The following is a 26,985-nucleotide window of genomic DNA, read 5'->3' as shown; positions in this document are numbered from 1 at the left end:
TCAAAACTGAGTTACGTATAATATTTTCGAAATTTGATAACGTATCGCTGAGATATAGGTCATCGAATATAGCGAAAAATGCCACACATCAATTTTTTAAATGGCTATAACTCTGGTTCCTTTTCTGGTATCAAAATGATATTAACAGGGTCTTATAGGCAATTGATAAGGCTTTGATTTTTAATTATCAAATTAAATTGAAGTGACCTTGAAATGCATTTGACCTTGAATTAAAACAAAAAAATTTAAATAGCAAAAAACACGTCACCTTCGATTTGGGTAATTTTTACATATTATGTTCGTCACAATGTTCCTAACCATCTGTGAAAAAATTGGAGTGGGCCATTCATAACTTTCGCGGCAAACGCCGTTTTCCTGCATCAACATCACGCAACCGCGCGTGACCTTGAAAGACAGAGTCAAGACATGCTTGCTTGTGTGTGTACACTTTCTGAAATGAATGATTGCTGATTAGTGATATTCCAAACTCTGTGAGAATGGAAATGCATAGTCATCGTAGTGAAGCATTCACGTTCCATAGTAAAAGTGTCTCAGGCAAACGGTATTTTGCGGTGAATTTTGAGCCGTGTGGAAATGCATCATGAAGTAAATTCAACGAAAACAACATTATCACGCAACGATATCTTCACGTCTTTTGATCTTCACTATACGAAAAAACATACATTTTTTAGTATGTATGGGGAATTTCTAGTTAATCCAATAATAAATATGGCAGTTAGAGGCCTGCTAAGAGTAACATGTCGCCGGCTGAGGCGGGCTCGGCCGATGCGGGAAACGCAGCAATCACAATTTTGTGTTTACACGTTCATATTTTAATTGTTAACCAACCCATTTTCAAAATTCTTTCACCATAAGATTGCCTGTACATTTCTTAGTCTTCTCACAAAATTTGACGCGAATCGAACGTAATCAGCGGTAGGGAGCGCGATGTAAAGACGGAACCGTTCCGTTCCGTCCCGGCACAGTCTACAATTCAGGCGGCGCGTAGCGGTCGGCGCCGGCTGCCGAGTCGCCGCGTTGCAGCGGCGACAGGATGTTCACTTTACACCGCTATTACTAGAACAGTTGTGAACCGATTTTCTTATTGCTTGCACGATGAGATGTCCAATTCAATTCTTGACAGGTAGCCATAATTAATTTTGCATTAATCTTATGAGATATTGGCGAAAAACAGGAGGGGTGGGCGAAATTCGTTCTTCCCCCTCCACTGCGCGTGCTATTATACGTTTGCATATGTGCAATTTTCTTCAAAACTTATGAATGGCCCACTCTAATTTTTTCACAGGTTGTTAAGAATATGGTAGGCAATAAAATATATGAAAATCAGCCAAATCGAAGGTGACGTGTTTTTTGCTATTTCAATATTTGTGCTTAAGAACAGAGTTAAGCAAATTTCAAGGTCATATATTTAAGTAGGTGCAATTCTAAACAAATGCTTAAGAAATTACCTAAACAGTAAGGATTATTTCATTCAAATCAAACAAGTACAACCAAAGTTATGGTCGTTCAAAAATATAAAGATGCAACATTTTGCAAAAATTTGATGCCCTATATTTAGAAGACCTGTGGTCAGAATGTGCAAAAAACATCAATGTAATGTCCGGGGCCACACAGGAACTCGCTCACAAATTTATAATGAAATCGCTGATGGTAAGGTGCAAAACAGCCGATTTTTGTTCGATTTGACGTGGAATGCCCCCGGCGCTACCCTCGCAGCAGCGCCCGGGGGCTTACTCCGCCCCTGCCCCTCCGTCACTGCCCGGGGCTGTCTCCGCCCCTGCCCTCGCCGTGGTGCCGGAGGGCGCCATCTGGCGGCTCCGGCGCGATGACGTCAGCGCTGCCTATCGGCACACCGCTCGGCGTCGCGTCGGTTGGGGCACTGCTGCCGACAGTGTCTGTAGTGGTCGGCCTAGGTCCGTCTGGAACGATGGCCGCCGGGACGGTCCACCGGCCGGTGCTGGTGCTGCTGCTAGGGCTGGTGCTGGTGAGCGGTGGTGCAGAGGCGCTGGGCCACGAAGCGTACGGCTCGCTCTACCAGATGGGCAAGGAGGCCTACCTGGAGGAGGATTACCGTTCGTGTGTGAACCTGCTGCTGCAGGCGCTGCAGGGCCGGCGCGAGTTCGAGCAGCTGCTGGTCGAGTGCCGTGACCGGTGTCGGCAGCAGGCCGCCGGTGAGCCGCTGCTGATCACCGACGCCGCCGACGGAGAGCTAGCCACCTTCGAGCGGCTGACTCGTGAGACGCGCTGTCTGGTGCAGTGCCACCGGGAGCGGCTCGGCCAGCACGTGCAGCAGTTCTACGACTCGGCCTGGGCTGATGACGAGTTCAGGGAGAGGAAGCCGTACGAGTACCTCCAGCTATGCTACTACAAGGTGAGCGGGACGCCGCGGCTGGGCCGTCCTCTTCGGTGTCCTCTAAACCCTCCCCAAAGCTGCTCCTTGGACGTTCGTTCCCCTCCGGCATCCCCAGTCTTCCCTTCCCTACTCTCGCTCCCCTCCCGGTGTTTCCAGTTCGGGAATGACCACATACATCCCTACTCAGTCACGAACCCCAACATTCCCAGATTCGAGTCGACCTTCGAACCTTCCCCTCCCCTCCCAGTTCTCGAGTTCCAGAATTGTCCCTTGGACCCTCTCCAATCTCCCCTCCCCTCGAGTTTCCTAGCTCCCCAGTACCAACCCTCCCCTCCTTTGCCTCCAGCAGTCTCAGCTCCGGGTGACCCGAGTGACCAGTGACCACATGCTCCCCGCCCCCGCTCCGGTTTGCAGCCGGCGCCTCGTGGCACGTCGTGGGCGAGACGCCGCGCCAGCTGTGCCCGGTCTGTTTATATTGCGGTGCGGCGCCGAGTCGGTGGGCGGGGGAGGGGGAGATTGTGGGGCGGGAGCAGGGTGAGACGGTGGACGGGGAGGGGAGTTGTGGTAGGAGGCGTGAGCTGGCTGAGACGGTAGGTGGGGAGGGTTTGTAAAACGATGAGCAATGAGGGTAAGATAGTGGGCGAGGAGAGTTTGTTAGACGATTGACGGGAGGGTTTGTAAGGCGGTGGGCGGATAGAGTGAAACGGTGGATGGGGAGGGTAAAATGGTGAAACGGTGGACGGGAAGGGGAAGTGAGGTGAGGTGGGGAGCTGAGTGAAACGGTGGACGGAAAGTGTAAGGAAGGGTTTGTCAGACGTTGGGCGCATAGTTTGAGAAGGTGGGCGAGAGGGGAAAGACGGTGCCCGGTGGCTCACTCCGTACCTCACTGTCAATCTGTCCCGTTTCGCAGACTGGTGAGATACAGAAAGCGGCCAACGCGGCCTTCACGGTGCTGCTGCAGCAGCCCAACAATGAGGTGATGCGCGAAAACTTCAAATATTACACCACGATGGAGGAGGTCAACAACGCCGACATCGTCAGCCTGGAGCCGCAGGTGGGGACTGGAGCCGGGGCGACGCTCGCCCGCTGAGGCACTGTCGTACCATGTGTTGTGTATCGTATACGATACACACGATATCGTAAACGATATGAGGTATATCGTATCGTACCTCATATCGTACCTTTATACAACAGCCAGCACTATCCCACTTGCGTGTGTGTGCGCATGTGTCCTGTGCAGCGAGCGTCCACTCATTACACTGTAAGCGAAGTCTTTTCCCGCTGGCAGTTTCCTTGCCCCCTCTCCATACCACCATCTGATAATTTCTGCATCTACACTCTTACCAGGGTACCGGGAGCACACTGAGCTGTACGTGCGCGGTAACGCGGGAATTTCTGCATCCGCCAGGAGCACACTAAGCTGTACGTGCGCGGTAACGCGGGAATTTCTGTACCCGCCAGGAGCACACTGAGCTGTACTTGCGCGGTAACGCGGGAATTCCTGTATCCGTCAGGAGCACACTGAGCTGTACGTTCGCGGTAACGCGGGAATTTCTGTACCCGCCAGGAGCACACTGAGCTGTACTTGCGCGGTAACGCGGGAATTCCTGTATCCGTCAGGAGCACACTGAGCTGTACGTTCGCGGTAACGCGGGAATTTCTGCATCCGCCAGGAGCACACTAAGCTGTACGTGCGCGGTAACGCGGGAATTTCTGTACCCGCCAGGAGCACACTGAGCTGTACGTTCGCGGTAACGCGGGAATTTCTGTATCCGCCAGGAGCACACTGAGCTGTACGTGCGCGGTAACGCGGGAATTTCTGTATCCGCCAGGAGCACACTGAGCTGTACGTGCGCGGTAACGCCGCCTACGAGTCGGAGCGGTGGCCCCAGGTGAGCCGCCTGATGGAGGAGGCGCTGGACGGCTTCCTGGAGGCCGAGCGGCGCTGTCGTACTCTCTGCGAGCGCTTCTTCCCGCAGGGGTTCAACCCGGACTTTGTGTCCAACGTGGCCAGTGAGTTGGGCGGGCGTCCGCTAGTCACCACCCGTCTGTGCGCATACTATGATGAGATTACTGACGGCGGTACGATATATTACGTTTTAATTTATTATAATCATGAAAATGGGTTATTTTTCCTAATCATCAGTCAGCACCGATGTCGCGCTGGCTTATAGGGGATGGTGGGGTAATTTGGCCGCTTTTTTTTAGAAAACGATATAACTTAAAATTGACGACTCATTTCTGCATTTTCTCAACGCTGGCAGGTGTCGCATTCATTTTACTTTATTGGACAGTGAACTTGAAATGATAGAGTAATTACTTATATTGAAATTGTGACGTATTACAAAGGTCTGCAAGGCGGCCAAATTGCCCCACTAGCAGGGTTATTTGGCGGGGGGTGTGGGGCAATTTGGCCGGTGTTAGTTTGCGGTCGGGATTTTCTGTTATATTGCGAGTCAGCTTCAGCTTCAGCAATGACGTGTGTCCTATGACGCATTTGCCGCATTTTGGAGGTTGGCTCAGGTGTCACAGGGGTCAAAATAGCCAAATTAGCGGCTCTAGATGCGATCACAGTTTTTTTACGAATAACTTTTGAAGTAATGAAGCTGGGCCAAAACTTCGAGTACCATCGTAATTCTCTCGTCAGTCCGCATCGAAAGATATATGTGTTGACCTTGAGAAGTCAAGGTCAAAGGTTGACCTCAGGTCACGTTGCATCAGGTCGCTTGACCTCAAGGTCACGTGATTTCAAGGTCATCATGCATATCATTCGATGCGCCTTGGCGAGCTGAACAGAATGAGACCATTTGTGCGGCTGTACCATTTTTATGTAAGGATTTATTAGCAGAAAACGTTTGGTAACCTTTGATGACGTCACATGCTCTTACAGTTGACCAATCGGAAGTAAGGCATCAAAGCAGTCAAAGTTGGTCATTAATCATGTCATTTATGGTACAATTGACCATGAAAACTCGGCCGTCCCAGCGTAGTGACCATGAGCGCACCGGCCAAGTTGCCCCGCTAGTCCCGGCCAAATTACCCCATATTGCCATTCTGAAAAATTTTGTCTATAAAGTCATCACGGCTTTACGGAATTAGATAAAATTGCTCTTGGAACCGCTGAACACCCCCAAGAATGGCGCTATAATGTCTGAATTCGTTTTTAGCCCAAATACTACATGTTATACAACTTTGTAAACAGAAGTAAAAGTTACCATTTTCTAATAAAAGTAACGTTTTATTAATTTTGAATAAAACTACGAGGGGCAAAGTTTTGACATTTGTCCTCCAGTTATTTCTACCCATGACAAATGAATAGAGATTCGAGTTATTTCACTAACTTTTATTAGACATCGTACAGGTGGGGGCGGCCAATTTACACCACCGGCCAAATTACCCCACTCTCCCCTACCCCTTCGTATGGTAGTGACAACTGTTTTCAGATCATTTTGCGTACGTGTTGCGCTGCAAGCTGCGCTGTCCCGAGCAGCTGTCGACGGTGGCGGGAAACTACCTCTCCGACTACCTGGAGTCGCACTTTCACTATCTCCAGTTCGCCTACTTTAAACGTGAGAAACGACTGGGTAAACCTAACCTCAACGGCTGGGTCACTCGAATGGCCTTCCGGCAATGAATGATTTTCCAGTTTCATCGCGAATTACCCGGGTGATGATACCTTGGTCAATGTTATAATCACTACGTTTCCATGGCACAAGTTAATCCGTTTTTGCAAAATGGATGATCTCGATCATGTCATGCAGAGTACATGATATCAAACTGTAAATATAGGATTAAGTGACAGCTAAAGCCATAAATACGCTCATTTTTTGCATAAGGTGAATAGTGTCCGAGAAAAGTGCCCGCGAAATTTCATTAAATCGATTTTGTCGTGGAAACGTAGTAAATGTAACGTAAGGTCTGAATCACTGCATATATAGAATCTGAGCTCGTCGTACCGCCTGCTGCCGTACAGTCATTTTTTAATCACAGTCCTCAGATCATTTTATGGATTATTCCACCGTCTCGTCATTACAATTATAGGCATACGATTGCAACCGCAGGCTGATGCAGTCCATGTATGGTCAACTTACGTTTGTTGTTGATTTGCCATAACGGCCGTTTTGTCCTTTTGCAGAAAACATGCTTCGAGAGGCGTGCAGTAATGTGGCCAACTACCTGTTGTTCAAGCCCAACGACCAGGACATGCTGGGAAATAAACAGCTCTACTTGAAAGAAGAGGACGTTGACGAGAGTTTCTTCACCCCTAGAGCGGTAAGACGCGGGCTTCTGTGAGCCGACCGGCTGGATGTGTTTGTCGCTGGCCACTTAAATTTGACGACACCTGTAATTTGTAAACGAGTCTAAAGCTTTCACTCAAGTGGTAATGACTCTAAATAATGTATGGGGCCGTGGCTACCAGACATGTGCATGGATCCGAGAAAATGGATCTGGGATCTGATCCCACGGATCCTGATCTCGGATCCGACGGGATCATAGATCCAGCTCTGTAATTTATCGAGAGATCCGTATGGATCACAGATCCGAGTCTCATTTTTTGCTTGAGATCCAGTGAGATCATAGATCCTCACTTATCTTCTGTTAACACATGTATCCCAAAAAAGCACTTGTTTCAACTCAAAAACGTTCTGTTTTAGTGATTTTATGTGATCGCACGTCATGATCCATAGTTTTGTGTCACTTATTGGCATTAGAAACCCTTTAAAACATGGTTTCAAATGTGGTGCCTGGTGGGATCCACCCAGATCATAGATCCATGTTCTTAATATATCGTCAGATCATATGAGATCATAGATCCAAGATGTATTTTTCACGCCGGATCCGGTGGGATCATAGATCCCAACCTGTACTTTGCTTCGAGATCCACTGAGATCATAGATCCATTACTCGGATCCATGCACATATCTGGTGGCTACTGAAATTTGTTCAATCGTTCAAATGACCTCCATTTACACAGGACTGAAGTCAGCTACAGATACCGACTCAATTATTTCAATGCCATATGGTGTTTGCGTGGACCAACATCACGGCACAGGGAGAATGTAATCAGCAAATGCATTCCCTGGAAATATTAATCAGTCGCAAGTAGTCGAGCACCGCTCTCTGATTAGTTTGATGGCTTTGACAGCCATGCTACGAATACCTACATGACATAGCTTCACAGACGATCGTACTTTCAAAATCGTCCACGGAGGTTAAATTGTACGTATGTATAACGCAGTACGCATTTACTTCCGTGTTTGCTAATGTCGAACGTTCTTTGGCAGGATATTCTGGAGATTTCCCGACGAATTGAAAAGGAAAGGAAGCTGGATAACTACATATTGGAATATTTCCGCTTCAGCGACGATGATGCACGGAAGAAAGGGGTAAGTTTCCATATTCTCCTCCATGGGCTCAAAATCATCAGCGCGTCTTGCTTGTGCTAGTGGTCGTTTGCAAGTGGCTTTAAATGATGAACTTCCCTATACATGGCCTGCTTGTTGCATTGACGCTATTTTTCTCCTTGTCTTTATAACGAACGTTGGTTACGAATGTATTCTTAGCGTGCATTGTAGCAGGCGCCTTTTGGTATGTTCATCTGGGACGGGACCGAAGGGCGAGAACGGTGGGCCGTTTGAGAGGATATTGTAACTCGCCTATGCATTCAGAGGCGCGCCACCGGCCACTCCAGGCTTGCTGCTGGCTGTTGCTAGGACAGAGAGTAATCTTGGCTGGGACTGCCTGGTCAACTGTAACCCTGGGGTGCTCGGCCGCTTGGCTTGCAGGCCCCTACTAACGGGCAGCGGACGGCCGTTTCAGGACACGGCGGAAGCGTGACTAATGCGGCTCAACGTGAGGATCTCATACGGGGCGTAGTGCGCGCTACCAGCTTCCAGTCGCTGCTGCACTGCCTTTGGGACGTTCGAACGTTTGACTGGCTACTGGGACGGGCCAGTCCGCCCACCGGTGCTGCCTGACCGCCGAGACGGACGCTCACTAACAGACTCAACCGGCGGCGGTCGGCTGCAGGGCGCGGCAGGGGTGTGAGTGCGGTCGCAGCTCTCAAAACGGCCGGAACGCAGCTGTGGCTTATAACTCGGAAGTGCTTGCCAAATGTGTGAATGTTCATGGATAGCAATCGTACCAGTGTAACGTTTCTCAAGTGTCCCAAGTGACATGCGCGTTCCCGTTCGCTCATGAATTTGATTTGATGGTCACTTTACGTTACTCGTTGCAGGCTAGCCTACCATTCACTGGCAGTGCTTAGCCATATTTGTTCGTGTTGGTGATACGCATATACATTTGCTTGTGTAGACTGTTGCTGATTTGTCTTGAAACACAATATTTTGAATTCGTTAGAATTTAGAAATAAAATACTCCGTCTGTGCATTTCCAAAAGGCTGATTGTATGGCAAGATTGTATGGCGGTCATCGTGCCGTACAGGTACTGTCTATTGAATGTTTTTTGTTGTGAAAACTTATGCACGTGCTAGGTACCTAGTATGCCACTCATTTTGAATTGTCTCCTATAGTTTTTGTTGTTGTTGTACTATTGGATTGCTCGATACCCTAGTCCAGTACGCTCAACGTTTCAAAACTGAATACATATGTAAACCTCCTGTCTGTGTGTATTGAATTGTTTTTCACTATGTGTTTACTGTTTCTGGCCTATTGTCAGCCAAAAAAGTTGGTAAGTCGATAAGTCGCACAAATCCAAACAGTATTGTGCAACATCTATGCTTCTCAGCATGAAGACGGCGGGAGGGACGTGGATATCCCACCAGAAGGAAGCGCTCGAACGGGAGCGGGTACTCTCACAGCCAGCTCCGGCTCAGCCGAGGTGTGGGTCGAGGGTTGGCGGGCGGCCGGGTTCAGAACCGCAGAGGAAAGTCGGGAGGAGCAGGGGGTTTCCGACGCTCTGCTGGAGCTGCACAGCAGGCTGACGGCGGGCAGCACTGCCCCGGACGTCTCGGGGCCGCGGCTGGACAGAGTCGTCCTCACCAGCGGGGAGGCGGAGCTCGGCGGCCCGCGGAGACTCGTGGCCGACCACCTGCTGACGGCCGGCGAGTGTCAGCGGCTGTCGGATCTGCTAAAGGTCAGTGAGCAGTGACACAAGCTGTCGGATCTGCTGCAAGTCAGTGTCAGAGTCAGTCGGATATAATGGAGGTCATTGTCAGGTCAGTGTCAGCGGCTGTCTGATCTGCTGGGGGTCAGTGTTGAGGCTGTCTGATCTACTGCAGTTCAGGTCAGAGGCTCTCGAATCTACTGGAGGTCAGTGTGAGTGACTGAATTACTGCAGATCAGCATCAGAGACCGTTGGATCTACTGTGCCAGACACTGGTCTTTAGGTTAGGCTGTCGGATCCGGTAGGCACTTGAGGTCAAACCGTTTACGATTCAGTCATTGTGCGGAGTGGTTCATTGTCGTCTGTCTCCATTGAGTATCGCGCGATGGGGCGGGAGGCGGCACTGGTCGCCGGTCAGCGCTGACAGGCGAGGAGAGACCTCGACCCACACCTCGGCTGAGCCGGAGCTGGCTGTGAGAGTACCCGCTCCCGTTCGAGCGCTTCCTTCTGGTGGGATATCCACGTCCCTCCCGCCGTCTTCATGCTGAGAAGCATAGATGTTGCACAATACTGTTTGGATTTGTGCGACTTATCGACTTACCAACTTTTTTGGCTGACAATAGGCCAGAAACAGTAAACACATAGTGAAAAACAATTCAATACACACAGACAGGAGGTTTACATATGTATTCAGTTTTGAAACGTTGAGCGTACTGGACTAGGGTATCGAGCAATCCAATAGTACAACAACAACAAAAACTATAGGAGACAATTCAAAATGAGTGGCATACTAGGTACCTAGCTCTGCCGTGCAAAGGAAAAAAAGGGTATCTCAGAAAACTCAACTTTTCAGGAGAGCTAAAAAACGATTTCTGGCCGTTTATGTCTTTTCCTTCACATCTAGGTTAATGCTGAGGTTATTGTTTACCATCATTCGATCACTTACGGTTTGATGCGTACCACGGTACCTTTTTTATTTTCATGATATGTATATGGGATAAGTTATGATGGATAATGTTTATTGCCTTTGCATCTGAGAGCCATAAGACAGCCATAGTGCAAGGGAAAAAAGGGGCAAGTCGCCGACGACTGAGATGCCGCTTTTTTCCTTTGTAAAGTGACGCTGATTTTCACACATGTACAACTCTTGTAAAAGAATGAATGGCTGAATGAATGACTGGAAGATACCATTGGCCCCCGGATGACGAGAGCCTCCGGTGACCGAGACGCCGGCCCCATCCGTTCCCTGGGGAATCACGAGCCCCCCCCCCCCCCCCGGAGTCCTCGGCGGCCAAGTTTGGAGCCTGGCCAGCGCCTCTTCACTCCTCTTGGAACCCGGAGGGCCTCGTGATTCCTCAGGGAAGGGACGGGGTCGGCGTCTATTCACCGAAGGCTCCAAACCGCCGGTCTCTTGATTCCCAAGGGAAGGGACGGGGCCGGCGTCTCGTCAGCCTAAGCATCAAAGTCTACCGGGAACTCGGAGGGGCTTGTGATTCCCCAGGGAAGAGACGGGACTGGCGTATCGTCACTGGTGACTGGAGGCTCGAAACTCGGCCGGGAACCCGGAGGGGCTCGTGATTCCCTAGGGAAGGAACGGGTCCGGTGTCTCGTCAGCGAAGGCTCCGAAGCCTTCCGGGAACCCGGAGGGGATCATGATTCCCCAGAGAAGCGACGAGACCGGCGTCTCGTCTTTGAAGGCTCCAAACTGTTGTTGTTCTTGTTGTCCCTCCGCTCAGTCAAGCGTAGCCGAACGGCTCTGGAGATACCTGGTAGCGGTCGCCAGGGCCGCCACCACGTCGTCGTCCCGCAGGTCCTTTAGGTGTGGGTGTATAGACCCCAGCACTCGCTTACGGGTTCCCATCAGAGCCGCGCAGCGCGCCAGGACGTGCCTCCTCTTTGCAGATGGGGCACCGCGCCGCCGGGCACATGTGGTTGTTGCATTGTTCCGTGCGCCCGCCAGGGTTCCGTCCAATCCTGTGTAGGTATTGTGCCGACGCCGATCAGTGACTGGCTCGTAACTGATGGACGTCGGCCGCCCTCGTTCGATCCAGGACGGTCACCGGCGGAGGGGGGTTGTTCATGGGCTGGCCGGTGTTCTGCACCGGCGAGCCCATGAGGTCCCGGTACCAGCCCTTGGGCCACCTCGCCGTCACTCGCGCCCGCGCCGATCTGGTCGCGGCTCGGTGAACCGTTTGCACGTCCAGCGGTGCTCTTTGGCCAGGGTGTCCGCTCGTTCGTGTCCCACCAGCCCGCAGTGAGATGGGACCCACTGCAGATGGGCCCGGCGGCCCCGCTCCGCCAGCGTAAGCAGGCGGGCCGATAGGGCCGACTGGCTGTCGGTGCACAGCATCACCGGGCCGCCCGGGTCCTCCTCTGGGTGGTCCAGCAGCCAGCTCAGCGCCATGGCCAGGGCCACCATCTCGGCCCGGTAGCTGGAGCACAGCCGGCCCGCTGGGGCTCGCAGTTCCTGCTCTTCTCCTCCCGGACGAACCACCAGCGCGCCAGCGCCTCATTGTCCACTCCGCCCTCCGCCGAGCCGCCCGTCTTCTGTCCGCTGCCGACGCGCCCAGCGGCAGCTCGCCGACATCCAGGGCCAGCGAGACACCAGCCGTGCCCATCCACGGCGGGGGGCGGCGGGAGATCATCGGTTCGACGGGGCCCGTCACACCGGCTGCCGTCCAGACTTCCCGGCCCAGAGAGCGCTATCCCCCGGTACTCCTCAGGCGTACGGTGGGACAGGCCTCCGCTACTCTTCTAAGAGGGTACTCCCGGGGTAGAGCCAGTGCTTTGGCCAGAAATATCGCCGCTAGGGACTCTCTTCTTGCTGCGACTGGCACTAGGCCCGCTTCCGCCATCACCGCGTGGGCTGGGGTGGAGAGGGGGTACGCAGCGATGATGCGCACCACCGGCCACCGCCCTCATCTCTCTCTCTCTCTCTCTCTCTCTCTCTCTCTCTCTCTCTCTCTCTCTCTCTCTCTCTCTCTCTCTCTCTCTCTCTCTCTCTCTCTCTCTCTCGCTCTCGCTCTCGCTCTCGCTCTCTCTCTCTCTCCAACAGCTCCACGTGGGAGGGGGTGTCGCCGGGAGCCACGCTGATACCGCGTGCTCCATAACCCCACGGATGTAGCCCTGGGCCACCGCCCACCACGCGGAGCTGGCGTTCTTCTAAGCCCCAGCTGCGGCCAGACAGCTTTTTGAGTTGGCGGATCCTTGGTCGGGTTCGCACCTTCAGGCTCCAAACTCCGACGTGGACCCGGAGGGGCTCGTGATTCCCTAGAGGAGGGACGGGGCCAGCCTCTCGTCAGCGAAGGCTCCGAAGTATATCGGAAACCCTGAGGGGCTCGTGATTCCCCAGGGAAGGAACGGGGTCGGCGTCTATTCGCCGAAAACACCAAAGTCCGCCGGTGATTCGGAGGGTCTCGTGATTTCTCAGGGAGGTGGCGTCTCGTCACCGAAGGCTACGAAGTATTCAGAGAGCTTGGAGGAGCTCGCTATTCTCAAAGGAAGGGACGGGGCTGGCGTCTCGTCTCGTCAGCTTAAGCATCAAAGTCTAACGGGAACTCGGAGGGGCTTGTGATTCCCCAGGGAAGGGAGGTGGCCGGCGTCTCGTCATTGGAGGCTCGAAACTCGGCCGTGGGCCCGGAGAGTCTCGTGATTCCCCAGGGAATGGAGGGGGCCGGCGTGTCGTCAGCGATGACTCTTCAGTCTTCTGGGAACCCGAAGGGGCTAGTGATTCCCCAGAGAAGCGACGGGACCGGCGTCTCGTCACTGAAGGCTCTAAACTCGGACGGGCACCCCGGAACCCGGAGGGGCTCGTGATTCCCCAGGGAAGGGTCTCGTCACCGGAAGCTCCAAAGTCAGCCGGGAACTCGTGCGTGTATATGGGGGGGGGGGGAGGGGTACTGAGAATAGGATGCTATCGCTAACCGACGGCGATCACTATGGCGCCAAGATCATAGGGGTGGCGCACCCTTTGGATGTTGGAAATGTTTGCGTTCTTAATTTAGCGACCATTATAGTAGGCGACGCCAAACAACAAAAGCAGATGGATATATGTAAAATTAAGGTGAGTCACTTGTACCAAAAAACTGTTTAATAAAAAAAAATTGTCGGTATACTCGTACTGACCCAACGCTAAAATAAGATCCATTCAAGCACCGCCATTTATACCAATGATTTACAATACGAACGGGTCATGGAGCACCTCTCTCTTGGAGATTCATTCACTCTGGCCGAGTTGCCACTTTTTTCCCTTGCAACGCCTTGTAGATCACGATGAAAGGTCAAGGGAAAAAAGCGGCATGTGGTCAAATCGAACTTACCCCTTTTTTCCTTTGCATATCTGATGTCTTTTGGGCACTCTTTACAAAATAATAGCTTTTGCCAAAATTAAAATGCTTATATCTCAAAATTTTACATATATAACCTAACAAGATATTAGTATCAGACTATTTGTCTCGTAGAGATCTACCTAGTGATATCAATATCTTAAAATCACCAAAAATTGAGTTACCCTTTTTTTCCTTTGCACGGCAGCAGTACGCTCAACGTTTCAAAACTGAATACATATGTAAACCTCCTGTCTGTGTGTATTGAATTGTTTTTCACTATGTGTTTACTGTTTCTGGCCTATTGTCAGCCAAAAAAGTTGGTAAGTCGATAAGTCGCACAAATCCAAACAGTATTGTGCAACATCTATGCTTCTCAGCATGAAGACGGCGGGAGGGACGTGGATATCCCACCAGAAGGAAGCGCTCGAACGGGAGCGGGTACTCTCACAGCCAGCTCCGGCTCAGCCGAGGTGTGGGTCGAGGGTTGGCGGGCGGCCGGGTTCAGAACCGCAGAGGAAAGTCGGGAGGAGCAGGGGGTTTCCGACGCTCTGCTGGAGCTGCACAGCAGGCTGACGGCGGGCAGCACTGCCCCGGACGTCTCGGGGCCGCGGCTGGACAGAGTCGTCCTCACCAGCGGGGAGGCGGAGCTCGGCGGCCCGCGGAGACTCGTGGCCGACCACCTGCTGACGGCCGGCGAGTGTCAGCGGCTGTCGGATCTGCTAAAGGTCAGTGAGCAGTGACACAAGCTGTCGGATCTGCTGCAAGTCAGTGTCAGAGTCAGTCGGATATAATGGAGGTCATTGTCAGGTCAGTGTCAGCGGCTGTCTGATCTGCTGGGGGTCAGTGTTGAGGCTGTCTGATCTACTGCAGTTCAGGTCAGAGGCTCTCGAATCTACTGGAGGTCAGTGTGAGTGACTGAATTACTGCAGATCAGCATCAGAGACCGTTGGATCTACTGTGCCAGACACTGGTCTTTAGGTTAGGCTGTCGGATCCGGTAGGCACTTGAGGTCAAACCGTTTACGATTCAGTCATTGTGCGGAGTGGTTCATTGTCGTCTGTCTCCATTGAGTATCGCGCGTCCGTTCCAGACGGTCGGCGCTGTGGGTGACGGGTACCGCCGCAAGAACCCGCTCTCCAAGCAGGAGCAGCTGGTGGGCCTGTCGCTCGGGCGGCTCGTCGCGGTAAGAGGCGCGGTCGCACCGGCGCACCGGCGATAGATACCGCAGATCCATCCACATCCCGCTGGGTTGTTAGAGCATATCCGCCGTGATCGTCAACCATCCATTGATACCGAAATTCAATTTTAGGCTCTTTGAATCACTGAATTACGGTCGAAGCGAAAATGTGATAAGCAGACCCTGTTGGCCCGTTCGACCCACAGAGCGTAGACAGGGGCGCTGCGTCTCGTGAGGATCTGCAGCTTCTGATGGAAGTCTCCGACGCCGCCCGACTGTATGTGTCACGACGGTGGGGTGTGGAACCCCTCTACTCGTCCTTCACACACCTCGTATCGCGAACACCCGTCCCAGGTCAGTTTGGGTGGCTACTCTTCTATCCCCACGTCCATTAGGTTTAAGTGAACCTTACCGCACACCCGTCCCAGGTCAGTTGGGATGGCTCGTCTTATGTCAGTTGCAGTTGACAAATATTATGTCGGTTTGATATCCGGGATGACCGCAGGCTTCCTACACCGCTCGCACCCACATGCCCCACCCACTGCTGCCCCTCAGTCTTGCAGTGCGGACGTTGTCTCACGAAGCCCTGTGCCTGCAGGGCTCAACTCGAGCCGGCCGCTGGAGTTCAGTCACCCCATCCACGTGGACAACTGCCGCCTGTTCAACAACGGCACCTGCTGGCCGGGCGGCGGCGCCTTCATCCACCGGCACTTCAGCGCCATCCTCTACCTCAACAGCGACTTTGACGGCGGAGAGTTCGTATTTGCCGACATCGTCAGCCGAAAACCAACCGTGAGTAGTGTAGTAGCATCTGTTCCTACATGGGACAGTAGTGGTATCTCAGTATGTAACATTGCTCTCAGATTACGCACTTCATCCGGTGGACCTCAGACCAACCAGATCTCTCAGCGTTCTCAACGTAAGCTACAAAAAATGCCACGTGCTTTGCCCAGGATGAAATTCGCTCGACTGGTTAACAGCGCAAGGAGACCAGACAGACCAGAGGTCCTGCTGCTCTCCACCGTGGATGCAGGGACGTGCACATTTGCCGCGTCCCGTGGACCCCTCTGCGGCCGCCCGTCAGAGCTGTATGTCCGCCCCCGGTGTGACGTCCGCGGCCCCGGTGTGTCAGGTGCGGGTACAGCCGCGCTGCGGCCGGCTAGTGGCCTTTTCGGCCGGCCCGGAGAACCCGCACGGCGTGCTGGCTGTGAGGCGTGGCACGCGCCGCGCGCTGGCCATGTGGTTCACACGCACCGGCCGTCAGCGAGAGGAGGAGCGCTTACTGGCCGATATCTACCTGCGCGACAGCAGCGCGCTTGGTGAGTGAGAGCGTCCTTTGGCGGACCCCGGGGAGCGGCATCGCGCGACCGGTTAGAACAGGACTCAACGAGGCCAGCACGGGGCAGCGCTCTCGTCAGGGAATGATACGTCCAGGTCAAACGGAGGAAACCCATGCTCAACATTCATGATAGAATCGTACTTCACGTCACCCTGACTTTCCTCTGTAAATACATAACGTACTTGCACATCGCTTTATATCACTTTATTTGTACTTTTTCGTACCGTTTTCGCACTGTCCACACAATCATTTTCAGAGCCTTGAACACTAACGCACAACGTTGTCATTTTACTCCAGAAGTTCGTCGGATGGTCTCTTTACTGGAGAGGAATTTCGAGCGGGCCGACAAGCTGGTGTAGAGGTGATCTACCCGCGGAAGGCAGCAGTAGCCGCACGAGGGCGCTCCGAGCAAGGATATCGTAAAGTAACCGAGACGCCGGCAGAAAGGCGACGAGGCGTCTTCACATCCGGAGGGGCGTCAAGCGGGTGTGTTTCCGAGGCTGCTCAGCCCCGGCAGCCTACATACGGCTTCAGTGAAGCTACTGGTGTACAGGGTGTCTCAAAAGTTCGCTTACACATTTCCCATGTCAATAAAGCATATAAGAACCGGCCAAAAATCTAAGGTTTTGGTGTCCGTGTGTACACTAGACAAATATGCATGCTTTGACAACTGATTCGGAAGGTTTGAAACCAAACCCTTTGGTGTATCTCCAAAAATATTTGCCCATACCGATTTTCGTCACTCCGTCAGCTGCCGGAGGCTGATAAAAGGTTACCAGCTTTCAAGCTCTTGTTGGGGAATCCCCCGCAGTTTCTGCGTCGGATTTAGGTTTGACGAGCTCCCCGGCAACATCCGCTTCTCCCTGAAAGCCGATAGCTTGCATCGACACCATCCGTGAGTATTTTGTAGGTCTTCTCTGGCGCTAACTCCTTCATGAATGACTGGCGCCGACCTCCCAAGCACCATTTTCCTTTTCAAAACAACCCCATTCCTGAACAAATGGGAAGTGCCAGGGGCAAATTTTTCGCAGCATATCGTAGCAGAATGTGTCGGCCGTCTGTTTTTTAGACACATTTTGCAAAATTTGCAAATCCCGAACGCTCGTCATTCCCAATGCCAAGACCTTCGCTGGGTTCCGGAGTGTTTTCCTCAGGAGAGGTTCTGCTTCGTAAACGGCCAAAACCTGTCCATCGTGCGGTTTTGTCCGGATTTTGTGTGTAAAAGAAAGCTATTTGCTCCAGATCTGCCTCTTGAAACTTCGTTAGATAAAACTTTACATTAATTGACACTTTTGGAGGGTCACTTGTCCTCGGCATTGACGATTTTCGCATTATTTTCCCTCAAAATTTAGCGTTATAGATATTATAAACAATTTTAAATGATATTTTGTCTTTACTTTATGATGACCTGCAATTTTTGAAACTGGGTAACCTCTGTCTGTGAGCTTCTAGTCAGTTTTCAATAGTTAGGACTGCATTTTCAGCTGCTTTCCGGAGCACGAGTCTGCTGCGGTACAAGGGTCGTTCAAAGCGCTGTTAGTCTCGCATGGTTTTGTCCTTCAAAAATTTTAGCCACCGTTTTTATTAGATGACCATCATGTTGTACTCAACCTCGCCGACATTTTGCCATGTGTCATTTCCGACCTAACCATTCCCATTACTCGTGAAGCAGAGAGTTTCTCAGCCGACCCGAGTATGCGACCTCCATTTTCATGCCTGATCCATGGTCAGAGGTGAACCCTTTTTGTGTGCTCATGAAGGGTCGAATGCGCTTGAATACAATGAAGCTGCTTGAGGAAGGTTGTTACCAATGCCCATGCAAAATTTCGACTGTTAATTTCATGTTGATTCAGAATTATTGACAAAAAAGCATGGCTGGTACCTGTAAGCGAACTTTTGAGACACCCTGTACATATCACATATGTTCAATATACGTTGAGAGGTAAGTGGACATATGGGTTCATAATATAAATTAATACATTCGTTGCGTTCGCAAGTAGAAAAATCGCGATCACATACCAGTAATTGCATTGATAACAGACAGGCCTCCCAGAGGCCGGGCCCAGTCCCACTACTGCTCACCGGTCAGGACCGGGACCGTTTGGACGGTGGCCAGCTGAAGTCCAGGTCCAGGTCACAGAGGGCGTCATCGGCCGACTCGAACTGCGACTGACCGCCGGCGCAGACCGGCGCGGCTGTCTCGGAGGGCGCCGGTAGGGTGGTCCGGTCCGCGGCAGGCGTCCGCTCGCCGCCGCCACACGCCGCGCCGGGACCCTGGGCGGGCGGTGCGGCGGCGGGGGCGGCGCTGAACCGCGCCAGCTTGCTCAGCGTGGCGGCGGACAGGGTGCGTCGGCTCGGCTCGGCAGAGGAAGCCGTCCCGCTGCCGGCGGTACCGGAGGGCGGGGACGTCTGGTCTGGTGCGGTCCGAGTCTGAGCCGGCCGGCTGGAGCGCGCACCGCGGCCGCGAGCCACACTGACTGAACTGGGACGGCCGCCGCCTGCACCTTCTGAGCTGACTCGGCCGCCAGCATCGCCATCTGCGATCAGTCTGTCACATACACCCTCTGAAACAAGCCGAGCGCCCCCGCTCTCCGCCCCTCCCGGCGGGCCACTGGGCCGGTCCGAGAGACTAAAGTCATCCAGGTCATCTGACTCCATAGGTGCGATGCGGTTAGACGAATCAGTCGTCTTATCGCCGTGCAGCGCGGCGGCCCGATAACAAGTCTTCTTGACTGGCGAGCGGGACCCAGCGGACACAGCACGCCTCTCCGTCGACGGCCTGGCACGGACGAATTTGAACCTGTCCAGCTGGAGGGCTGGCCGCCGATCGTCCACTGGCTCTGGAGGTGTGCGATCGGTGGCAGGACGTAGCCGAGTCAGCGAGTCGGCGGGTTCAGTAGCGCGATTTTGAGAGTCTGCGGGTTCAGTCCGACGAGGCTGAGAGTCAGCGGGTTCCGCAGGACGGATCCGTCTCACAGAGTCCGTGGGCTCAGCGTTCGCGGGTGCGGAGTCGGGGTTTGTCACGCATGCTGCCGCGCGTGCCTTCAGACTGGCGAATCGACTCCGGGAGTTGGTAACCCCAGCCGCGTCGGCCCGTGGAGTCGTATCAGCCGCTGGTTCCTGGCCCAATCGCCGGGACTGCGATCGGTCGGGGGACGACCTGCCCTCAGGGCACCGAATTTCACCGTTCTGCGGAGCACCCTGCCGCGTTTGCTGCTGTTGTTGATGCCGCTGCCTCTGATGCTGCTGTTGTTGGCCGCCCGGCTCGTCCGCCGGGACTTCCTCGGCCGCGTCCGACCAGCGCTTCTCGTCCAGCGCCGCCAGCTCAGCCGACAGCAGCTCGTCCAGGCCGAGCCGACCCAGAATCAGCTCACCTGACGGACACGGCGACAGTCAGACAGATCGGTAAGCCACCACAGACAGATGGATACAGCATAGCTAGATGGGTGCGGCACGGACGGCTAGATACATCGCGAAAGGACGAAAGACCGACCGACAGACACAATAGTAGGAATTTGTGCTGGTAGATGGGCACCGCGCATACACAACTAAGAGACGGACATAGGCAGACGGACAGCTCTAAAACGGAGCCAACAGGAAAACAATCTCATAAGAGAGATGCTCTGGGTTACCTGGCTATTGTCCCCCGCACCGTATCGCCCTGTCAGCCGGGGTTGATCGTGTTCACGTCTAGTGTTACTCCGACTCGACAGTCGTACTCACACTGCGCGCGGTACTCGTCGGCCGGACTGTCCGGGAAGCCGGTGTGTAGGATCGAGCCCACGCCGTCGGCTCCGAGCAGTCCGCCGCCCAGACCGCCCAGTGACGCCTCCATCAGCGTGACGGCCACCACGGCATCACAGAGCCGCGCTCCGTCCGTCGAGCAGCGGAGCCGCGCGTGCGCCTGTGTCAGCCGCAGCAGCGACTCCAGCAGCCGGACCGTGGTGCGGGAGCGGCCCACCGCCTGCTGACTGCGCAGTCGCTGGTGGCGGGACGAGAATAAGAGTCACTGGGAGAGATCGGTCACTGGCCGGTGAGGGGGGGGGGGAGGAGAAGACAGCAGTCACTGGAAGGGACACCGCTCACTGAGAGCGGGACACAGGTCACTGGGAGAACAAGCAGTGATCACTGCGATGAACAACGGTCGACAAAAGAACACACAGTGGTAAGTGGGACCACGCACGCACTGCGTACCAACTACGAAGACCGAACGCCGTGATATGTATGAAGGGCGACAGGCTGCGGGTCTGTATGAGGGCCAAACCCGGCAGTAGGTCTGTATGAGGGTCACACGTAAAAGGTTTGTATGGACTGGCCGTGTCCGTACCTGGTAGTAGGTCTGCAGCACGGTGACGGCGTCGCTGTCCGGCTGCGGCTGCAGGGTTCTCACGTGGGCCAGGTACGCCTGCAGCGTCTCCAGACTCCAGTCGGCCGTCTCTGAGCTCGGATCGCCGGTGTCCGCGGCGCCGCCGCTCAGCGGATCCAGGCCGGATAGGATGTATCCGGATACCAGCCTGTCGGGATCGGGAGCAAGTATACGGTTAGATGCAGGACAAGAAGGACACCGATACCAGCCTGGGGCTCCTGGACGTCGTCGATAGTAGGACACCGCTTCGCTTTATACTGGCCGGTCTGGCCTGCCGCCGTTCGGCGATTTCGGCCGAGAGGACACCGAAATAATAGAATATGGTGAGGTTAGCAAGCGCAGTAACTTTATTGATACTTTTTAATAATTCTGTTAGCTGGTTTAGGACAATCACTGGTCAGCGGCTGCCGTCTTTGCAACTGATGAGGCGACTTTCAGACGGAGAGCAGCATACGCGGCTAAGCAGCCCGTCAAATGAGAGCAGCGGCAGCGCCAGCGCCCGACGTCAACTTACTTGTCCCAGCCGGGGCTGCGCCCGTCCTTGAGCACCAGGATCAGGTCGAACCGGGAGAGAAGTGGCGAGCCGAGCCCCAGTCGCGAGAGCACGTCTCCGTCCGCCCCCCAATCGACCGGCTGGCGCGGGTTGGCCGCCGCCACAATGGAACAGCGCGTATTGAGCTTACACACCATCCCCGCCTGACGGAGGAAGGGACCGGAACGTCAATATCACGGCAGGACTGTCATGAGAATGTGAATCATTCACGACAGAAACATCACGAGAACATAGAGTCGGCAAAACAGCGCCAGATGAGCAAGACAGGATTGGAAAGTGAGCATCGAGCAACCAGTGAACTGTATCACAAACACGACAAGCCGAGCGCCGGCTAGGTACAGATTTAACTCAGCCATCCGACTGCACAACGGCGCACAGTGGCCGGTCGCCCGTCCGCCGACGCGCGCTCACCTTGGCCACACTGATAGTCTGCTGCTCCATGGCCTCGTGGATGCTAGTCTTGTCGGCCTCGCGGACCGAGTTGAACTCGTCTATACAGCAGACGCCGCCGTCGGCCAGCACCAGCGCGCCGGCCTCCAGCTGCCACTCGGGACCCTCCTGGGCGGACACACGGTGGACAGTCAGAATAAAAGACCATTACATCACCTGCTGGACAGGACAAACACATGGGTGCAAACTGAGAACTAAGTTAGTTACATACTGACCCTGAAAATGCTACATACCGAGGGGATCCTGCCTAGGACGGAAATACAGACCGCTGACCTGACGTATAGTGTTCGACTACTCCAGTAGAAAGAGGCATGAAAGGCTGAAGAAGGCGACTTAAGAACCTGGCGGCGATCACACTTATGTACTAACTTTGACGGCGGCGCAGGTGGGGGACTATATCAAACCTTGACGGCGGCGCAGGTTGGGACTCTCTAACCTTGACGGCGGCGCAGGTCAGTCCGGCCGAGGTGGAGCCGATGCCGGTGGTCAGCACGGAGCGCGGCACCAGTCGGGCGGCGTACTGCAGCAGCTGAGACTTACCAGTTCCTGACGGCGGACGACAGGGAAGGGGGCCGTCGGCGGGTCTGGTGGCAGCTGGTGTGACAGCCAGAGGCAGGAATGACGGCCAACGGGGCAGGAACAGCGGCTAACGGGGATTGGGAACGGCCAATAGGGCGGGAGCAATAGCCGAATATCGGCGCCACGCGGCCGGGACACGGAGACCGAATATGCGTGAGCCAATCATTAAAAAGCAAATCATACGAGTTGTTTTCAGATGGCCATAAAACCTATGCTATTTTAATTAATTTTTTTATGAAAACTAGAAAAAACGGCATAAGGAATCTACGATAAAAGAAACAACTAACAAGGGAGTAGGGACCATAGACGGTAGATCAGTCAATAAAACGACAAATTACGACATTTCACAATGGTAACAAGTGAGCCCCTAACGTAATCCTTCCACAGAGCTCGCCGTGCGCTGACTTGGGCCCGGCGTGTGTCCTGCCCTGACCTGGGTCACCCACGAGCAGCAGGTGCGGCTCGCCGCGCGTGGCCGTGGTGCCGTCACCGCGCCGCACGCCTCCCACCAGCGTCAGCGCCACCGCCAGCTTCACCACGTACATGCCGTATATCTGCGGAGGGACCGGAGACGCCGGTTAGACTGCACCCGTAACAATATCAGTACCTATGGGCATGGATTACTATGGATTACTAGCAGTGAAACATCTCACGGAACAAATCTTCCAAGCTAAAAAAAAAAAAAAAAAAAAATGAGAAACAGGCCACTTTTCTGACACTAATGGGCATTGACCTCTCAGACAGACCACGTGATCAGCAGAGTTTGACCGCTTGGTCACGCTACGTCGGACTGCTATGTCGGAACATTTCCCAGCCACCCGACCACCGACAACTCTAACCGCGCCACACCAGGATGCTTCACGGATACGGGACTGTTGGAGCCCGCGGCTCACCTGCGAGCAGAAGCGCTGCAGGATGCGGTTTCTCCCGGCCAGCGGGTCGTGCCGGTGCCGCCGCCAGAACTCGTCGAACTGAAGACGCCGCTGGTCGGTGAGCAGCAGGCTGCCGCGCTGCTCGCTGTTGACGAACACGCGGTTGGCGTGCAGCGTGAGCTCGATGTCGGGCGGCGCGCCGCGCACCACTGAACGCCACCGCTGGCGCACTGTGCCCCTGTGGAGGCCGCCGGTCAGAGGATGGAGCGGGGAGGGGACGGAGGTCTGGTGTGGGTGGCGGGACGATAGAGGCTCCGGACAGCGGCCCAATTAGACTAAAACGTAAGCATGCATTAATATTGATAAAGAGATAACTACTTACAAACTTCAATCAATAACAAAACAATGTGCATAAGTGAACGCACGACGACTACAGTTTAGTTAAGTCAAGTTTCGTTTGTCTGTAGTTAGTTTCGGATTAACGGTAGCTCGTGAATTAACGACACATATATGCATCCGCTAGTAAGCAGAAAACGAAGAGCCAGACGACAGACCTCAGTAACCAACACCCAGCAGCTCTATCACGGAAGCCTTGCCAGGTGCTGTACTACTCACGTAATCAGCACGTCATCGCCAGCCTTGCACGAATCGACCAGATCATCCTCGAGCACGACGCAAAGGCCGCGAGGCACCTTTCCGACGTCTAGCTTCTGAACCTGCTCCTGCAGCCGAATCTCCTGGTAGTCTCGAGCCTGGCCGTCCCGCGGCGCGGCGTCCGGCGCGGCGCTCGGTGAGAAGCCGGCTCCGGCGCGGCACGGCTGGGGGTTGGGACAGCGCACCGGCCGCTCCGTCTGGTAACTCTGCTCGTACTCGGCCTGGTGAGCACAAACAGACACGGTCAGCTTTCAGCAGGCTTACAGATCCATATAATTCATATGCATGAGCGAATCATTATCTGTGTAGGCACCAGCTGTGTAGACTGTAGGCAGGGAGGAATACGATGATATGATGCACACAAGTCAAGCTAGCAGCGATTCATAGGACGCTTCATTACGGCATGTTCCTGCATGTTTTTAGGGAAGGAATGGCGAATGTCACTGCAAGGTTCGCGAAAAAAATCCACTGCGCGAGAACACATTGGAGAGCACACTGCACACTGGAGAGGGAGACTGTTCACGTGCACCTGCCAGACGCCGGCGGCAGTACGGCTAGGCGGCAGGTGGACCACCTACCCAGACGATGAACTGGTGTTTGCACTTGTTGCAAGTGTAGTGGGCGCGCGAGTCGAGCAGGTGCGGCAGGCCAGCGCGCACCACCGTGCCAGAGACGCACAGCAGGCGGCCCTCGTCTTCGATCCGCGGCACGCAGGTGCGTTGCAGCTCGGCGCACACGGGCAGCTCTGCGGTCCGGCCCGGCACGGTCACAATGCGGCGGAGATCGGCACATACCAGTGACCAACCAGACACAATGAGCCCCGGAATGTGTCCGACAGAGCCGAAACACTGGCAAACGATGCAGCCAGCATATAAGCAGAAGGTAGGTAGCTGACACGCCCGGCACAAAACGAGCGGAGACCTAATAAGAATGAACCGAGGCTGTATGTCGATGCGATTTATTACCGTTTTCGGTAAACACTACGCGGTGCTTACATTCAACTGGTAAGTCCTGATAATGTACATACCTGTATATAAAGGTGTCATCTGTATCGAGGTGTTTCATAAACGTTGAGAGCTATCAGGATTATGTGAAAGGTCACGGAAACGCTACGTCAACCGTTTAGTCTCACAAATCACGCTGTCTGACGATCTAACGTGGAGTTCGTCTATCCGTCACACTATGTTGCCGTTAGCCGGCACCTAACAGCTGTCCGAACGAAAAACACGGCGGCGGCGGCCTCACCGGTCAGCCTCGCGTGCAGCCGCGTCTTGAGCGTGAGTCCGGTGACACCGTCGTCCGTGAGCCGGCCGTACAGGTGGCGGGCGGCGCGGGTCAGCGCCAGGTCGAGCGCTGGCAGCACCTGACTGCCACTGGTGCGCAGCAGTGATGTCAGCACCGCGCAGCTCTCACTCAGGGTCAGAAAACTGCCGGCACAGGAAGCTGCGGTAATGACAAAAAAAAAAATGTGAAGAGGCACCCAAACATGAAAGTTGAACTGGAATGACAGATAAAATGGAAGCCAACAAAAGTTAATTGACTGAAAGATGGGTTTTTATACAGCTTAACTACATAGTTTTGTCCCTGTCTTCATACAATATGCATTCCTGTAATGTTACTATCCCCATACACAACAAGTAGGTAACCTGAATCAAGACATCATATTAACATAAGTAAATGCTCTGCTTCAAGCCAAGAGTGTGCATTCCTACTTGACATAGATGGGGATATGACAGGCTGGATCACCCCTGTCTTCCAGAGCAGCTCTGATGTCCGTCTCATGCTCATTGAGGGCATAATGGTAGAACTGGTCTCGGACTTCTTTCAAATTCACTTTTCGCTCCATTTATAAGTAGATCTGTAAAACAAGAGAAGGGTTCTGATTAGGCTATATTCTGAAGCACCTCGACTATATGCATATTAACCATCGTCAACTATGTATGAGGTTATCCATTCAATTGAACCAACCCCGGACCGAGCGCTCAGCTACGATTCACAAGCCATATGCCTCATAGATAATTGACAAATTTCAACACAATACGGTGTTGTCACTACAAGTGCACATTACCCACACATAAATCAATATGCACGACTGAGCATTTGTACATTTTTCCGTAAAAACGTACTGAAAGTCGTTGAAAGTCTGCGTGTGCGTCACGTACGTCACGTACGCGTGTTGAAAGGGGTGAGACTAAATGCTTACTTCGAAATCTAAGCTGCGTTGCGGCATTGGCGGTTATGTGCGGCGTGTATGCCGCATGATTAGTAAGCGGCGACCACTAAATTAAAAATTCAATAGCTTCGACCTGTTTTCAATGGATAACACTGCATACCAAAAATGTCCATCGCTCTCGTCATAGGATATTTAGATTTAAATAACTAACTTATCTACATCATTGTTTTGAACCAAATTAATACTCAGCCGCGAACGTATAAGGTATAACCCCTTGCCGTTTCGCTCCTGATCAAGCTAGAGCTTCGCGGAAAAAACGAGCGTGTTGCCCGTGACGAGAGAAAGCCGATGATACCCAATTTTAAGGTCCTAGGTTATCGGTTGACCTTCCAGGTCAGGTCAATGACCCAAAAGGCGGGAAAATTGGGACCTGTTAGAACGTCGTAGTGTGGCTGCTATGGGGTTTTTCGGGGTGCTGATCACGAATATCATGCTAGTTTTGATCACAGATGATGTCTTCATTCATTTAGGCCAGGTCGGGTTAGGTCAGGTCAGGTCAACCAGTAGAGGTCCTGCCAGGTATTTGTAGTAGGTGTCAACCGCCTCTGACAGCCTCGTAACATGTTACGAAGGCACCAAAACTACTTTGTAAACGTTCATGTGGTTGCTTAAAGGAAGGGTGCCACCTTCCGAAATTTTTGTTCTATGAATCTATTTTACTTATTTGAATTTTTAGACGTGGTTAGCGCGTCCACAATATACAAAAAACCGAAACATTGCATTTAATACATTGGCCAAAAAAAAAGATCGTTGTTTATATCACCACTACAACTCAAGGTCGTTTGATGTGGCAGCTAGGACGGCTGGCATATCCTGTTGTCATGGCAACATATCATTCTGCCATTTGCATTGATGGCGCAACTGAGACAAAAAGATGAACAAATAAAAAGAAAGAAGATAACATGATTTGAACTAAAGGTTTCATCAAAAGAACATCAGAAAGAACATGAGAAAAGAACATCAAATAAGTCGAGTAAAGGTTTTTCCTTTACAA

The 26,985-nt window shown here is 53.2% G+C and overlaps 2 protein-coding genes across 2 annotated transcripts; one reads left to right on the top strand and one right to left on the bottom strand.

Annotated features, from left to right (window-relative positions):
• The first annotated feature begins 1,686 nt into the window (after positions 1-1,686).
• On the top strand, positions 1,687-18,233 carry LOC122386390 (prolyl 3-hydroxylase 2-like). The gene is made up of 13 exons (XM_043375558.1): positions 1,687-2,392; positions 3,285-3,428; positions 4,207-4,387; positions 5,818-5,943; positions 6,510-6,646; positions 7,660-7,761; positions 9,123-9,470; positions 14,146-14,493; positions 14,859-14,951; positions 15,152-15,299; positions 15,544-15,737; positions 16,078-16,264; positions 16,582-18,233. Exons 1-13 carry the CDS (start codon positions 1,847-1,849, stop codon positions 16,641-16,643), a joined length of 2,616 nt encoding a protein of 871 aa, XP_043231493.1. The 5' UTR covers positions 1,687-1,846; the 3' UTR covers positions 16,644-18,233.
• Positions 16,464-25,951, bottom strand: LOC122386380 (DNA helicase MCM9-like). The gene is made up of 13 exons (XM_043375541.1): positions 25,885-25,951; positions 25,471-25,616; positions 25,004-25,185; positions 24,337-24,503; positions 23,720-23,979; positions 23,126-23,342; positions 22,666-22,786; positions 22,090-22,199; positions 21,615-21,761; positions 21,165-21,346; positions 20,612-20,798; positions 20,008-20,266; positions 16,464-19,658 (listed from the first exon to the last, which is right to left on the bottom strand). The coding sequence occupies exons 2-13, from the start codon at positions 25,602-25,604 to the stop codon at positions 18,370-18,372; spliced, it is 3,255 nt and encodes a 1,084-aa protein (XP_043231476.1). The 5' UTR covers positions 25,605-25,616; positions 25,885-25,951; the 3' UTR covers positions 16,464-18,369.
• Between the last annotated feature and the right edge of the window lie 1,034 nt (positions 25,952-26,985).

This window comes from Amphibalanus amphitrite, unplaced genomic scaffold (genome assembly GCF_019059575.1).
Source record: "Amphibalanus amphitrite isolate SeventyFive unplaced genomic scaffold, NRLGWU_Aamphi_draft 000248F_arrow, whole genome shotgun sequence".
NCBI classification, from domain to species: domain Eukaryota; kingdom Metazoa; phylum Arthropoda; class Thecostraca; order Balanomorpha; family Balanidae; genus Amphibalanus; species Amphibalanus amphitrite.
The sequence above is the reverse complement of the archived record's forward strand: the minus strand, read 5'-3'. Positions and strand labels throughout refer to the sequence as shown.

Coding starts and splice junctions, on each gene's coding strand:
- LOC122386390 (XM_043375558.1), top strand. CDS start 1,847: ATGACGTCAGCGCTGCCTATCGGCACACCGCTCGGCGTCGCGTCGGTT. Junction 5,944..6,509: donor CCAGTTCGCCTACTTTAAAC/GTGAGAAACGAC, acceptor GTCCTTTTGCAG/AAAACATGCTTCGAGAGGCG. Junction 15,300..15,543: donor ATCGCGAACACCCGTCCCAG/GTCAGTTTGGGT, acceptor CTGTGCCTGCAG/GGCTCAACTCGAGCCGGCCG.
- LOC122386380 (XM_043375541.1), bottom strand. CDS start 25,604: ATGGAGCGAAAAGTGAATTTGAAAGAAGTCCGAGACCAGTTCTACCAT. Junction 23,343..23,719: donor GGCGATGACGTGCTGATTAC/GTGAGTAGTACA, acceptor CGGCCTCCACAG/GGGCACAGTGCGCCAGCGGT. Junction 19,659..20,007: donor CGACGAGTACCGCGCGCAGT/GTGAGTACGACT, acceptor CGTGTCCGTCAG/GTGAGCTGATTCTGGGTCGG.